Below are 16,743 nucleotides of genomic sequence, written 5' to 3' on the forward strand. Positions count from 1 at the left end.
CCAGTATGTAGCATGCAAAGCTCCATTTATGTTTTATGGGAAAATGGATGTGTGTAATACTGGCTGCTTGAAGATTGCTGAAGTGAACCCAGGATATCACTTTCGATACAGCAATCTATTCTGCATTAAAATGTTCATAACTCTATTTTATATACACTTTAAACCACAATTTTAAGTACACACTTCAATGTGTAAAATCTATCAAGAATTAATCTATTTTGTAATTATATTGTCACCGCAAATCAACGCAAATCAATCAATGGTAGGTTCGATCTAATCGCGCAAAGTTAGCACAGAAGTAGTCCAGAAAAAATGAATATACAGGTAAATAATAATTGTCCACAAAAAATAAACAAAAAAATTAAAGAAGAACTTTCTAAAAAAATTTAATTCAACATATTGAATTTTATCTAAATCAGTTAATTCGCTAGATGGACCAACAGACGTACACACAGTATTTTTAATTGTACATGTCCAGAGGCTCCAGAATCCATTAAAGTTATCGAGCATATTCACTATCACAATACTTCATGATAGTAATTATAAGTTATTGCCATATTTACTATCATAATACTTCATGTTAGTAAATATAATATTTTTACTTTATATATAATAAAATATATAGCGACAGCAAATTTAATTTCATGGCATTAGACAATCTCCCAAGTACGAGAGTATATCAAACCGGTTTTCATACAAGTGATATAATGTGAATTGTTTACAGCTTTTCTTTTCTCATATTTTGATAAAGAAAACATCGATTGTATTCGACGTATACATACATATTTTCATATCCAAATTTTGTATTTTATCATTAATATTAACTACAAAAAATAGTTTCAAGTTTAACACAAATAATCCAAAACATATCAGGCAAAGTTAGTCTGTTTATTAAGGAAATTTTGATGCAACAACTTTGAGTTATCACACTAAAAATAAATTATAATGAGTCCCACCTTTAATGAAGATTGACTTGATTTTAACTATATTAAATGGATTAAGGACAACTAACATAACTTACTAAAAATATACTAATAGAAGCAATATTTTTATTTGACATTTCTAGTAATTAAATTTTACTGGTGTTCTTAACAAATCATATAAGAAAAGAAACAATTATGTCTTAAAATTTTGTATTTATCACATATATCTACACTTTTATTACATAAATACAAAATTTTAATTCATTTACCAACGAAACTAGCAAACCAGATTTCGCATATGGTATGCAGGTGTTATCAGTATATCATACAAGTAATTACAATATCAATACCATAGGTTAATAAATGCAAAAGATCAAGTGCAATGAAACTCGAAATGTTTTTATCTCAACAATAATATTGAACTTCACATAAAAAGATGGATGCTAAATTTTTATGTTAAAATTCCAAACCCATCATAAAATACTTGAAAGTAACAGTTTGAATACATTTTCACGGACTTTTAGCTGAGATAAAACACTTAAAACAATGAACAAACCGGATTTTTGCTAACATTAAACACTAAAATATATTGTCTTTCCAAATGATACTTCCAGTTATTTATCATTGTGGAATTGAGATGAAACTGTCGGTTGTATGGAGATTATTATTCTCTTCCTCGTGTCCCCTGCACAGATACCGCCATTGGGCTGGCCACTCTATTGTTTTGTCACCTTTCATTCTTATGGATCTCTTCCTGAATCTCGTACAAGTAAATATTCATATATGGTGCTGCAAATAGCATTACTGAATGTTGTAACAGTTATTCTGCTGCATTAATTGGTCCTTGTAGTGCATTTGGTGTTGGAGAATTGGAGGACACCATCCGGCCTTGTTCTTTTACAATGGGGTCTGAAATAAATTTATGAGTTACCAGAATACTTTTCACTAATCATTTTAAGTTATACTTTGATTTAAATAAAGAAACATTGGTAACAGAAAATATAACAAGTAAGCTAAGTTGGTACAGCATTGTGTATCTACAATATATATGTTACATATGGACAGGATATATGCATATGTTTATCAGATGTGTATCAAAGTTTATGGAACCTGGAGGTAGAAAGATACCGAATCAATGGTACTTCATACTCAATAATTGAAAATAAGTCCACTGAATCTATAAACAATTCTGTAATTTAATTTTACATCCTCATATGCATTGACAATATAATAAATGAAATGATTTATTGAAAAATGTATGACTTCACAATCTACTACATATAATGTCCTAATAAAGGACTACATATTATATAAGTACTTATGGAATAGCATTATATATATTTTAAGATTTTAAATATCACATTATCTTATGAACAGTTTGCATTCAAATTCCTTAACATTTACGGGACATGTTTCCTTGTCCTTTATACTTCACTATTATTATTGTTTTAAATTTAATAATATATTCCTTATGTTTGTAATGTAAGCAAAAGTAACAAAGCAATGCATGTGACATTAAGAGGGTCCTTGTATATCTGGAACCCGCGATTGTCAAACTCGAACATACATACTTACACATAATATCAATTTGGTTCAATTCTGAATGAATCATTGTCACCAGATACAGTAAGAGGTGTTTTAAACATAAACTACAGTACTTACAGAAATATGGATGATCCATAGCTTCACGAGCAGTGTAACGCTCGTAGTGATCGTAGCGTAGCAGGCGATCAAGAAAGTCTAACGCTTCTGTTGATACCAGATGCTGATTCTCTGAATGTACAAAACGTTCCCATCGTTTGCGTGAATGCCTGTAAATACACAAAAAAATATCAGTAATATCCAATGATTGTAGCAATTATGAATCATAACATATCAGTGGATGGCCCTCAGTGGATGTATGGCTTATATTAAAAAAAAAAACAAATCTGCAAGCATTTGAAGCCTATGTTAAATGATCCAAGTGTAAGGAACACACTAAATTATTTGTATAAAACATTCTCTGCCTTGCATTAACTTCTCACTTTTACATGATTTTATCATGACTTTATCTAATTACATCATACAGTAATGTGTAAAATCTATATTTCACAAAACGTTACATAAGTTAAAAGAAAGGATATTTCATAAGATTGGCATGATACAATGCAAACATTATTTGCTTGTCATATTTATTTTATGATAAAGAGAGTTTGAATTTACATGAAATGAATAATATCCTCACCTTCCAAGAATATCATTAAACCGGGGATCCAATTCTATATGGTATTTATCCAAGTATTCAAACAGTTCCTCAGTGCCCAGCACTTTTGCTATACGTACAAGCTGGTCATAATTATCATGACCATGGAAGAATGGTTCTTTACGGAAGATCATAGATGCCAACATACAACCCAATGACCACATATCCAATGAGTAATCATACATTTGATAGTCCACCAAGAGCTCGGGACCCTAAAATGACATACATGTGCTTGAATAAAATAAATTCATTGCAATATACAAATTATAAGTAAAAGTCAATAAATATTGCCACATAATATATATAATAGTTTTGATAATTTTCATTTATATGGGCTGTTCTTAACACTTTTTGCATGGTTTATGAGAAGCCTTTAATATAAAAGAGCCATTATTACTCTATAATGGCTTTATTTACTTAAAAATGCACTTAACTAGGGTAACTACATATACATCAAAAATGCACAATGTGTACACAGGAAAATCTTAACCTTTAGAGAGAAAAATTAACAAAGACTATACAGACCTTAAAGTACCTAGATGCAACACGAACATTATACTCTTGACCTGGATGATAGAATTCAGCTAATCCCCAGTCAATAAGGCGCAATTTTCTGTTATCATGATCAATCATTACATTATGAGGCTTAACATCTCTATGCATGATGCCCATACTGTGGCAATAATCTAATGCCTTCAGAAGTTCATACAAATAATACCTGCAATAATGTCAAAATGCATTAAATATAATTCACTGAAACATTTCAATAAAGAGTGTGCAATTATCTACACATCTCAATTAATAGTATAGTCATAGTAAATTAAATTTATATTATACCTTATATCATAATCTGACAGAGTTTGATAAAGTTGTTTAAAGTCGGTGTTGTTAACATGTTCGAAAATAAGAGCTGGAGTACGAGATACGGGATCCTTGACTACAGCTTGTAACGTGATAATATTTGTGCCTCCTCTTAAGTTTTCTAATATCTTTATTTCTCTTTTTATCTTCTTCTTTTTAACAGGCTGAAACATTTAAGAAGTCATAAACAATAACTCTATGAATAGTTGGCTGTAAGCATCCAAATGGATATAGCAAAAATATATGACTGTCTATAGGTTGCACATACTAACTAATGCAATTATCTCGCGTACATTTATATCGTGAAATATGATAACAAAAAAATTGTACTGTAGTGAAAATTCAAAGATTTCTACTCACCTTCAATATTTTTACTACACACTTCTCATTATTTGTGATATTTATTGCCTCAAATACTTCACTGTATTTCCCGCGGCCAAGCTTGCGGACTAACTGATAGTCTTCCTGATTACCCCAGTCCACCACATAGCTTTCATAGTCCCAATACTCCCGTGGTTTCTGTGAGTTAACGTCGGCATATACCCTTGCTCTACTAGGTACTGCCATCGTATTAAACCTTTGCCAACCTAAGTTTTTATCGACGATACTCTTACCGGAAATCGCATATGTCTTGAGTAATGATACTGTGAATAAAAATATTTTCGACGTCACTTTCAGCATTCACAACACCACTGTACTATTAGAATTTTGACCATTTGGTTTGTCACTTGAATTCATTACTAGCGATTATGAACGATTACGAGTCACTTGTATTGATGTATAACCTAAAAACGACATCCAACTCAATGATCCAATAATACACTAAATCAATTTAAATGGGAAACACAACTATTTATAACATTACATATGGATATATTGAAATCGATAATATGAACTAAACGCAGTTATTCGAGACTTGATGACATGAAATAAAATTTGAAAGTATTCAAGAGAAAAACGCACGCCATTATTCGTCAAATGATCAAATGAATCAAGCCCATAGCCATACCTAACACATTACTGTAGTTAATCTTATTTCAAACAATAAATAATTTAAGCATACATAAAATTCTTGAAAATTAACAAATAACGTTTTGTCCGATCTATAAAATACACTTTTATCACATAACCGGCACAAATTCAGCAAAATTCAAGATGGACGCCTATCCATCCATCTATCTACCACTACTCGGTCTCTCCGTCCCACCCTACACTAACCGTATATACTTGCAATATTCTGTGGACTTGCTCCACTTAAAATATATATTTGTTTACAATTAATAAATTAAAAATATCATATTTCGTATATTTGTACGTGCGTTAATAAATATTTTAATAGCAGTATGAAGTGAATAAAATATATATTATTATATAAAGAAATATTTTTGTTCGTTATTTGCAAAGAAGTATTTATTATATTTTGTTAACCATTTCTATTATTATACATAATCATACAGTTGCTCACTTATGTACAAACCTGATAAGATCGTTTTTTATTTTATATAAATTACATTTAACATCTATTTGTTTATAAAGAACTCATTACATTTTACCAGTTCACATTGGTCGGACCGACAGTTTTAACGTATACCGACTGTCGGGACTTGCTGAACAGTGATGATAGTAAAACTACCGGTGTGATCTGATGTGAACAAAACCTTTTCTTTTTACATATCACCGACCCGGCAGTCGAACGGTAACATAGTCGGGCCGTCCTAATATGAACTCACCCTTACTGCAATTTTTGCATTGAATAGGCTAGTTAAAGCAGGTCGTATATAGCGTATTCTTCCTTTGGTTAGTTTGTAAAAAATATTGATTGTATTTCTTTGGGACTTAAAAAGTTACAAAAGTTTTCTTGAACCGAACACTACTGTCTATCATCGGTATTGTACGACCAAGTTACTGTGTTTGCTTCAGTGTTGCTACCCTATGAATAGTAGTACAGTAGTAGTGAATATTGAACTATTTTGTAAAATGAAACTATTACTGGTTAACAGTATGACGATGACATTATTTGTATGACGACTCAAATATGCTGGATGGCGTTTTCGGTTGTTAAATAAAGAAAAAAATGAGAACTTAATGTGAATTTCTATAACTGTGCTTTACCTTTATACATTATTATCGATATATTTCTATTGTTTAATTTGCGCCAAGAGCTTTAAGAAATATATTATAGTATATTAGTTTTACTTAAATCAAGCTTGTAATAACTTATCAAAGATAAAATAGGCTACCTATTTTATCTTTGATAAGTTATTACAAGCTCGATAATTATGTGATCTGTTACTTAATTTATATAATATTATATAGTAGCGTTATTTAAAATGTGTTATTGTAACCATCACTAGAAAAACATATGTCAATATTCCGGTTTAATCTTTGTTTCCGCTTCTCATAATTTTTACAGCCTAGCAACACTAAGATCGTTAGTAGTGGTGCCTGCTATAATCCGACAGAAAGTCTGTCGGACTAACGGAGAATAACTTTGTCGTAACTTTTAGGCCCTGATATTATACTTATTTACTTACAACAAATCTTACCAGATAAAAAATAATAATAACATGTTGGCAATGAATGGACCATGTCTATTTTTACTTAATAAATAAAGACTATGTACTACTCGGATATTTATAACGAGATCTGCACTATACAAAGGTAGATCTTCGTGTTTTATTTTTATGTTGTAATATAATATATAAAGCGTAATAAAATGAAATGAGCAACGACTAATAAAATGATAACATTATATTGGATTACGTAAGCAAAAAAAGCAAACGATTTTTAACGATTTGAGTAGGTAGTGGTAGAGTAGTATTTAGGTAGGCAGCAGTCAGTTTTATATTGTCCTCAGAAGGTAATGGCGTTATATCCTGATAGGCAGTCATTCTATTTCGCCTACAACTTTTGTCCTATACTAACGGTAAAATGGCATTTCTTACATGAACCCTGAAACATAGCCTTTTTTATAATATCACCCCCGCCTCACAGGTCACGTAGTATAAGTACGTTCTCTAATGAGGCACAAATAGGTGGAGGTGGTGCTGCCGGAGTCGAATCACAGAAGGTCAACCACCGTACAAATATTTTTCATCTATGCTACTTTCCACAATCTAATTTTTACAAATATTTAAAAATGACTTAATAATACTTTAAAATGACTTAATAATGCAGGCGGGATTCCATCCGTACTACCAGAATTTGGTTTTTTAATTAATTTAAGTAAATAGTTTTATATATCATAATGTAAATTTATATTGTCATCAAATTTTACCTAATTTAATGAAGGAAATTATTTTAAAAGTCTATTATTTTAATCTTTCAATGTTAGTAAAGACAATAATATGTACTCGTGGCAAACTTTCCAGATGAAGAAATACACTGTCAATATCGCATTTTAATTTAGATTACGTATCACAAGAATGTTAAAACTATAAATGAAAGTCCTTTTCTACGTACTTCATAAGCTTTTATATTTCATAAAGAATTACATTTTCAATATAATATTAATATATTATTATAATGACGCTACGGGGCGTTGACCATTAAATACAGTATTATAGATAATACAAAACTAAAATAACAGATAACGAAAATGTTCACCAACATGTTTAAGCAACTTGTTTAACAACTAGGAGAGAGGTGTTATTAGTGAAATGTGTGGTGGCCTGGTTGTCGGGCCCCCACGTGGTGGTGACGGTGAAGGCGGCGCCCACGGGGTAGGTGCCGGGCGCCGCGCACAGGGCGCGCACTTGCACGCGGCGAGTCTCGAACTTCTCTAGGCTCACATTCAAACCCAGTTCCTTGGATTCGCCATTCAATCGGCAGCTTAATGCTCCAGCCCAACCTAACTCACTCGATGATTCCCTAAAAGTATTTGATGCGATTAGTAATGACACGATATATTACATGTTCTTTTTTCTGACACAGTGAATCCATCGCCGGATATGGCAAATTTACTTGCAATCAAATAATGCGAAATTTGTTAATCACTAGCGGCGAGCCTACAATATTTCGGAAAACATTGCATGTTACTTTATTCTTTTTATTTTCACAGTAATTGCTAAAGTTAGAGGTAAAATAAAGGGTAAATAAATATAATTCTCACCTATTTTGTTGTTTCGTAATATCTATATAGACTTTTACAGGGACGTTATAGCAGTTGACTATATTGATAACAATGGGTATCAAACATAACTTCCTTGTTTTAAAGTTATGATCTATATTCTTGGAATGTTCAAATTTTAATATGACGGCGTTACTTTTCTCATTTTTTTCTTTTATGTCATGAAGCTTCGCCTTACCGAAGTCCTCAATTTGAATCGAACTTGGGTCGGTAGTTAATTGCTCTCTTTCACGTGATATTACTCTTGTGAAACATTCCAACCACACGCAGTGTTGACCAATAGCAGTAGTATCGTTAAGCTTGTCGTACGCTTTCCACCTCAAAACAAACATGGACCGAATTAACCCAGTATTCCTTTTCTCTGCGTTCTCAGCATTTGTTTCGATGGAATCCATTATAGATGGTGAAAAATCTGTGACAAACTTGGAATAAGGAGGCACATTGACGTCGACGGCGCTCTCTGGGTCATCCTTCGATAACTTTAAGCTAGAATATTCCACGCGTTCATCGGGAACCTCTTCCGTCATTCTCTTGGCTTTAAAAATATAGTGAACTCTTTCCCGCGATATCAAGCGGTCGTTCCCATCGATGGCCGCGGTGAGATCGACGAACTTCCACTGCCGACTCAACAAGGACGCCTCCAGGACCTCGACAGATACGTCCTCCTCCTTTTCATTGCAAATATTCTTAACCTCGACCGCCAGCCGCAGGTTCTCGATCACATCCCCCCCAGCGACGGCGAGACCGCGGCGCGGAGTCGCGACCACCTCGATGGCTTCCTAAAAAGAGCAAAAAATATAACTGACGAGCAACAACGAATTCGTTGTCTTCATGCAATAGGAGCGACCCAGCACCCCGCGTTCGAAGCGCAAAGATCAGCGTGGGGGTCTCACCGTGACCTTGAAGCGGAACACGTGTCGCAGCAGGCGGTAGGGGCGCTCGCGCACGCCGGTCTCGTAGTAGGCGAGCAGGTAGAGCGCGGGCGCGCGCGCGTGCGGGCGCAGCAGCAGCGCGGCGCGCGAGCAGGCGCCCGGCGCCGCGCCCGCCAGCAGCCGCCGCGCGCGCCGCGCCGCCGCCGCCGCCGCGCGCCCGCCGCCGCGCTCCTCTGGGAAACATTCATATTTATTACACGCTTTATTGTACACGCTTTAATAGAAATCAAACTAAAAAATATAAAATAAACTTACAATTGTTTTAATGAAAAATTGTATTAACAACGAAAAAAGATATATTTAATTGTAAAAAAGCGTGGGGTGCACACTCTCGGTAGTTATAAATATTTTACCGACAGACATGAGCAGAAGGACCAACACTTTGATACTTTCAAAAGCACCCCACGCTTTTTTTACAATTAAATATATCTTTTTTAGTTGTTTAGCAGTGTATGATGTCAAGAAATTGTGAAAATATGCAAGCGATTTTATAATCAGTTGGTTAATGGATTTCCATTGGATGTTTAATTGAAAAAAAAAATATTTTTTTTACTATCTAAGGACTAGAGAATTAATACAAGAAGAAGAAAGAAAAATCAAGTGTAATTGAACTTAAAAAATCAATACCGCAGGGATCCGTACTTGGATGTATATTATTTCTAATATATATCAATGATTTGCCAAAATGCGTCAACACACCCTGTTTATTATTTGCGCACGATATTTCTTTAGTAGCTGATCTTCCGAACAGGGGAGCTGTTCGGAAGATTCTCAACTAAATTAAATACAATACAAAAAATCTGGCCTCCTACATGCCTACATACTTTGTTAAGTATATGCCGGGATTTTAGATCTAATCTTCGAGAATTCGCTTTATGACATATTTCATTACATACAACATTTTTTGCTTGCCTACTGTTCTTAAGATTTTATACATTGCTGACAATATAATAAGATACAACAAATAAGTAACACTATAACAATCACCTTGTGAAGTAAGCTGCTCACGATATTTTTCATCATATAAGATTTTAAAATTCTCTTCTTTTTCCTCTGGATTTACGATACACATGCATTCCGGATGCGACACAGCTAAATGCAAATTTTTCAAAGCCACTGGTCCGACGTTCCTGAATTCTACATCAACTGTTCTCAACTCCCCACTTATCACATTTGTGTTTGTTTCTGAAAACGTCATCTGTACCAAAAACATTAAGATAATGTGAACATATGATACAAATTATGATCCTATCTTATAGTTTATTATATAGTATTAAGTAAATAATTTACTTGTAGACATGGTGCATGTGGGATGACATGAATTTGCAGACGTTTATCGGGTGGATCGGCCCCTGCTAATAAATCAATTTTTCCAGATATTGTTACCCCGCCTTCAGTGTCGTTATCTTCTGCTACATTGTTAAGCCTGTAAGAAAAACCACGTAGCCATTACACAAAATAAAGAAATAGTATATTTGAATAACGAATATAAATACTTACTTATAAGCCAATCCGTGGATGTTTAATTGACCAGTCTTTAGTGATATGATCGAAAATGTTAATGTCTTTTGACAGTCACCTTCAAGAACAAACGTCTTTATTTTTTGACTGGTAATCAAATCGCTCTCCACAGTCTGACCGGCTGCCAACAATGGCTCGTTGTTTAACACTTTATCCTTCATAGCATCCATGTCCTCGACGTTTGGAACGAATTGCCACAGTATCTCAATGTCTTTCAAAAGTAGAGACACTTTCAATGGATTGCGTAGTACAATAGAGATTTGTATTGGTTCTGGAAAACAAAAGGTATTCGCAAATTTAGCAATATTTATTTTATGTAACTTCTATATTATGAATAATATTGTTGTTTATTTAAATATTTCGTTGGGCAGTGCAGGTAGTACATCGAATTTTTCATCAAATTCAAATGTTGATGTTCCTTCGAACTCTTTAGTAGATTGGCAATTAGTGCACAATAACATTTTCATATTGTTTTTTTTTTAAATATAGGACGATATTATGCTAAGCAACGAATTAAAAAGAATTTAGTCAGACTTATTTGGATAGTGGTAACTGGTCAATGTTGAGGATGTACACATCACAAGTGAACCACGGGACAGCTGCCGAGCGGGACACTCAATATATGTATTGAGAGGATTTCAACAAAGAATAATAAGGCGAACAGTACCCTTATCATGAGTTTTCAAAACATCCAGCAATTTTACGTTACATTTACTCAATCCATTATTCTATTCCATTTGCTTCAGTAGAATGAGTAAACAAACGTAACAACAGGTAAGTGCTCTTGTGACGATGAGCTTTTCGTCTACCTTACATGTTCGCAAAAAAGAGAGACAAAACATAAAGCGCCATTTTGTCAATTTAGACATTTAATGTCACGTTACTGACACTATAGTTCTGATACAATCCGCTAGGGGCGCTGATCGGAAATTGTATGGGCAAATACGTAAACAAATACCGAAACAGTCATATTTGTCAAAACGTAAAAACTCATGGGACGGGTAGAGGAGCGCACCGACCTCCCTGCGGCACGACGGGATGGGCGTCGTTGGCGGCGGTGTAGACGTCGCAGGTGGGCTTGAAGATCATCGGCGGCGCGGCGCGGGCCACGTGCAGCACGGCCTCCTCGAGGCGGCGCCAGTGCGCGTCGTCGGGCGCGCGCGGCGGCGCGGCGGCGGCGCGGCGGCCCGGCGCGCCCAGCGGCGCCACGCCCGCGCACGACACCGCCGTGCCCGCGCGCAGCGCCAGCGGCACCGCCAGCGCGCCCAGGCGCTCCCTGAACTCCTCCGAGCTCTCCACCCACTGCTGTGGAGTTGAACCGAAGCGCGGATGCTCGATTGGAAAAGTATACAGTGTATGTGCTAAAGAAATGCTATAACGGGACTGGATGGCGTAGCTAATAGTGACAAGAATCGTAGACACCCATTTCATACATATACCTATTTGCTTATAACAATAATGTAAGTCATTTTTAATTTGGCAGACTTGTGCCATAATGTGCAAATGCTAAAATCGTACAAAAAAAATAATGACATTACCTTGTCGATTGCTTTAAAATATATGTACATCTCATGGTCTTCTTACATGGGTCCAAATTATGCATAATTGGCGAAGTCCTTGGAATATATTAATAACTTGAGCACATCCTACCAGAAATGTTTATAACTTGCTCCATTTTCGCACAAAAAAGGCAATACAATAAACAATGGTTCCTGAATGAATAAAGAAATAATTATTTTTATACAAATTACTAAATAGATGAAATGTACTTACTCAAGATTTGATAGTTTTTTCATATAATTTCCTTTGCAATTCTATAATATATTTCTTGATTTGCTACAGTTCCCATTTAATATAATATTTAATAATGGTCTGCGTGCAAAATTGTTGCTTTAACATATTCCTTGGGTAGCAGGTTATCTTCTTCATAGCGAGATGGTGGCTGTTTGAGAAACCGTAATGTGTACAAGAGTAAAATAGGGTGCATATGTGTCTGTGTGTGGGGTGTACCTGGTGCGCGAGCATGAACTCGCGCAGGAAGGCGTCCTGCTGGTGGCGGTGGTGGTGCGAGGCGGGCGCGAGCGGCGCGGCCAGCCAGTGCGCGGCGTCGCGCGGCAGCCGCAGCGCGCCCGCCAGCCGCCCCAGCGCGAACTGCACGTGGTCCGTCGCCAGCCGCCACCCGCTCTCCGCGTACACCTGGCCACACAGATGCCCCGAATTTTAATATCTTGAAACCTAACACACATTACATTTAACACTAGATCACGTTGGCTTATTGACACTTCACCGTCAACATTTCCATCAAAGACTATTAATTATTGTTTTCCAGACAACTTTTCTTTTCGACTATATATAATGTAGGAGTAGCAGACGAGCATGCAGTCCACCTGATGGTAAGTGGCTACTGCCATCCATGGACATCTGTAATCAACCCCAGATAGGATTAGATATTCCTACCTGAGGTCGGCCCTTTAATACATATATGTATTATTATCTATTGATAACAATAACTATAACTAAAAAATACTTTCATTAATATACCTGGTAAGCTTGCTTGTAACATCTGTACGCATGTTTCTTTTGTCCGGCCTTAGAAAATCTGTGCCCTGCGAGAACCATATGGAAGGCGTACTTTCTACACATGGCCTTCGTTCCCGGTCCCTGAAGGAAGCACATTGCAGCTTGTTCTAGGAGCATTGCACTTCGCAAGTCACTGTCTTCTGAGGTCATACGTATTAATTGCTTCGCCGCTTCTCCATACAATCCAGAACTGACTAAGCATGGTGCAGATAGAAGTGTGGCTCTAACAGCATACTGAATCATCCTTAAAAATATTCATCATTTATTTAAACATAATTTCGAGTCGGATTACATGCATCAATTATTTATAAAACAACCTTTATGACTCACCTACAAGTATTGAGATATGTCACAATACTTTCTTCCATATAACTATAAGTTTTACGATTAGCTTCTCCGGCCATAAATGCACTAATAGCAGCCATCTCTAGGGCGCCCGCGTAGCAGAGCCAAGCACTGTCAGCGTAAAATTCTCTTTTGGCTGTATGATAAGCATCAAATGCCTTTTGCCATTGCCCACATATAAACCAAAGATCTCCTAATCGACGCAGTTGCAGTTCTGGACAATCAGTATTATATCTGGTAACATATAAAGAGGTAAATTTAATATAGGTAAAACAATATTTTATTTTTTCAACAACAGCCACAATATTTTTGATTCACACAGTAAAGGGAGAACTGTAAAAAAAAACATGTTGAGTAAGAGTTTTACTTAAAGTTGAAGTTAAACTGAAATACTAAATAAACCATGACATATTATCCCATCTTCGAAACAATGACACATAAACACTTCAGTTATACTTAGAAATAAGGCTTTGTCTTGTTCGGAACTGAAAGAGTTATACCATTTGTACAAAACTTTATACTTACATCACAGCATTATTTATAGTGGTGCTCCCAGACTTTCCTGTAGTAAACCATCTTTTAGTTGCTGAAAGTAGGGATCTGCTTACTCCTTTTCTATTAGCCACCTATAAAACCAAATTAATAAATAAAACAAAGTTCCTCACATGGTAGCAAACATATAAATTACATACATTAAAGATTTCATTGAAACAGTAAATATTTCACAATTTGTATATTCATAAACAACTGCAATAGTAAGAACTGTATTGCATATATAAAAAATAAGTTGAAATATAAAATATGTTCACCATTTCAGTTAATTGTCCTATTTGTTTCTCTAAATGGGGTAATAATGCCTTTGAAGCATATTCTTGCAGAAACCTCTTAATAGCCTCAATGTCATTGTTATTTAAGGCGGCTCCATGTACTTCAGTAAGGTTATCCAACGCTCTTCCAGTTGCATAAACACTTTCAGAGCTCCCAGAAAATGAATGAGTCTGTAAGAATTAAAACAAAATGGTTGATTTATAAAAAAATGTTTGTTTCGGTTTACAGTTATGGCAATGGTTCGAAGTTCATGATGAATTGCTTAGATATCTGATTTGTGCATTTTGCTGAGAAATAAACAATATTTTTGATGGAATTGAACAATATTTCATTGCTACCTAATTGCTTATGTACATTATTTTTTTTATAGGTAGTAAGTTAATTTACTGATCTTTCTATTGATTATTAAAAATTTAAACGCTATGTTTTATAGGAAGCAAAATATAAGAACAATTTCATAATGTCTCATACCTGCAAGCTGTTAGCATTATCATAAACTTCATTTTCATTTGTAGTTAATGGATGTGAGCCTTCATGTTGTACAGAAGATGTAATAGTATTTTGCTTTTCATCTGAAACATAACATAAATATTACAATTCTGAAAAATAAAAAAGTTAAGAAATAAAAAGAATTTTAAGTCCATATTATAGTGCAGAGTTCACAGCTAAAAATATTAAAATATTGTGTTGTTTATAACTAATTCATTCTATTTATAAAACTTAAAAAAATAGTTACATTAGATTTATTACCTTACATGTAGATTATTATTGTGAAGACTAAAAGATACTTGCCAGAAATAAAAATATTTGGTGGATTGAATGTGACCTGTGAATCAACTGGAGAAGTAGACAGATTTGTTAAAGATGACGAAATATCACTCTGGAAATAAGAAATTGTGTTTTTCAGTAAATAAAACAAGAAATCTACTAATAAACACATATCTCTAAATCAAAATACTTAATTACATTTGTATCAGGTGCTCTTTTAATAATGGGAGCCCAGAAATCATTAACCTTGATATCAATTGGGCTTTTTGAATTAATAGCCAACATAAAACAGTTAGCAGCACCAAATGTTTGTTTCAAGGTATCAAATGATGCATCAGCTCTGTAATGAGAAAATAGTATGAATTACTGTTTGTACATTAATATGCCTAGAATTCATGGTTTTAGTATATTATAAACACACTTACTTCTCTTTAGAAACTAGAGAAACATCATGTAAAAGAAGATATGATTTAAGAACTCCATTGTTGAACCATTTTGGTAATTTTGGAGGTGTTACATTTTGATATTGAGCGTACTGTTGATTTAAAGAATTATATGTGTCTACTATATTGTCATCTAAAGTTGTTGCTACTATAATGCATGACAAGAAATGCTTTGTAAATTCATGGTCTGATGGAAACTGGACTTCAAAGTAGGTTTCCGTCCAAGCCTCAAACCAAGGTGTCGAATGAGGTACATCAAACTTATGACCCTCTGAAAACATTAATATTGTAATATCAATTATTTACTACATAAAAAAATAGGGCAAATGTAATTTTATAAGTTTAACATGCCTAAGTCGAGAGTAATTGTTTTGTCATCATAATTATGCAACACAGCATTGTTTAATTGTCTTCTGGCTTCTGTAGGTTGTAGAGGTTTCCAACTAACATCTCTCACAATTAACTTCCAATTTTTAACAGTACAAACACTTCCACCAGGCTCTCGAAATTGCCCTGAAAATTTAACATTACATAAAGGTCTGCATCAGAAATTTTCTTCTTATTATGATTATGACTATGTGAAAATGCACAATGCAATTTTAAAATTCCAAAGACATGGAAATTTTATTTACTTGTATAGATATAACTGTAGTATCTATGTGATATTAATACAACATATTTGCTGTGTCTTTTGCATCTGTTGAATTTAATAACTAAATATGCATACTTTATTTGAATATAATATATATATCATTAACATACCTTCCCAATCCAAACATGTAAAAGGCTGAAGCAATTCGCAGAAAGATAAATTGTTCTTAGAGACAATGTTCTCTACTTTAGAACTACATAGTGTAGCAATAATTGGAGAAAATGAACTCTGTATGAATTCTTGAGGTGTTTGAGCCATTATTCCAACCAAAGTGAAGTTCTTATGACAAATTATAACACGATAATTGACATTCTTATATTATATTTATTATTTTATTCGTACAGGCTTGATACTATGGCTTGATATTGGTTTATCGGCCCATTTTATATGACAAGTTGCAGTATTCCATATTTTGCTAGTTTAACACAGACTTTACTACTCAGAAAGAAGTTATAAGAATGATTTTTTTATTTACATTATTCTTAGGCGTATATTTTACAAAGTATTCAATGCAATAAA

The 16,743-nt window shown here is 34.4% G+C and overlaps 2 protein-coding genes across 5 annotated transcripts; both read right to left on the reverse strand.

Moving 5' to 3' along the window:
* Positions 1-361: 361 nt before the first annotated feature.
* Positions 362-5,246, reverse strand: CkIIalpha (casein kinase II subunit alpha). Of its 4 annotated transcripts, none has more exons than XM_073087596.1 (7): positions 5,036-5,246; positions 4,387-4,670; positions 4,003-4,190; positions 3,691-3,883; positions 3,148-3,377; positions 2,586-2,734; positions 362-1,832 (listed from the first exon to the last, which is right to left on the reverse strand). In XM_073087596.1, exons 2-7 carry the CDS (start codon positions 4,591-4,593, stop codon positions 1,744-1,746), a joined length of 1,056 nt encoding a protein of 351 aa, XP_072943697.1. In that variant the 5' UTR covers positions 4,594-4,670; positions 5,036-5,246; the 3' UTR covers positions 362-1,743. The 4 variants fall into 4 exon arrangements, with proteins under 4 accessions (XP_072943697.1, XP_072943682.1, XP_072943705.1 ...); XM_073087581.1 differs by having other exon boundaries at positions 4,387-4,811; XM_073087604.1 differs by having other exon boundaries at positions 5,090-5,242.
* A 2,230-nt stretch (positions 5,247-7,476) lies between these two features.
* On the reverse strand, positions 7,477-16,568 carry l(3)76BDm (trafficking protein particle complex subunit 8 homolog l(3)76BDm). The gene is made up of 18 exons (XM_073087614.1): positions 16,335-16,568; positions 15,924-16,085; positions 15,555-15,843; positions 15,328-15,469; positions 15,154-15,241; positions 14,833-14,933; positions 14,343-14,531; positions 14,059-14,159; positions 13,519-13,767; positions 13,150-13,432; positions 12,619-12,804; positions 11,628-11,913; positions 10,588-10,879; positions 10,378-10,513; positions 10,075-10,285; positions 9,049-9,260; positions 8,138-8,934; positions 7,477-7,896 (listed from the first exon to the last, which is right to left on the reverse strand). The coding sequence occupies exons 1-18, from the start codon at positions 16,480-16,482 to the stop codon at positions 7,641-7,643; spliced, it is 4,128 nt and encodes a 1,375-aa protein (XP_072943715.1). The 5' UTR covers positions 16,483-16,568; the 3' UTR covers positions 7,477-7,640.
* Positions 16,569-16,743: the final 175 nt, after the last annotated feature.

This window comes from Epargyreus clarus, unplaced genomic scaffold (assembly GCF_041222505.1).
Source record: "Epargyreus clarus isolate Ecla_fem2 unplaced genomic scaffold, WU_Ecla_fem_2.2 ptg000003l, whole genome shotgun sequence".
In the NCBI taxonomy this organism is placed as follows: Eukaryota; Metazoa; Arthropoda; class Insecta; order Lepidoptera; family Hesperiidae; genus Epargyreus; species Epargyreus clarus.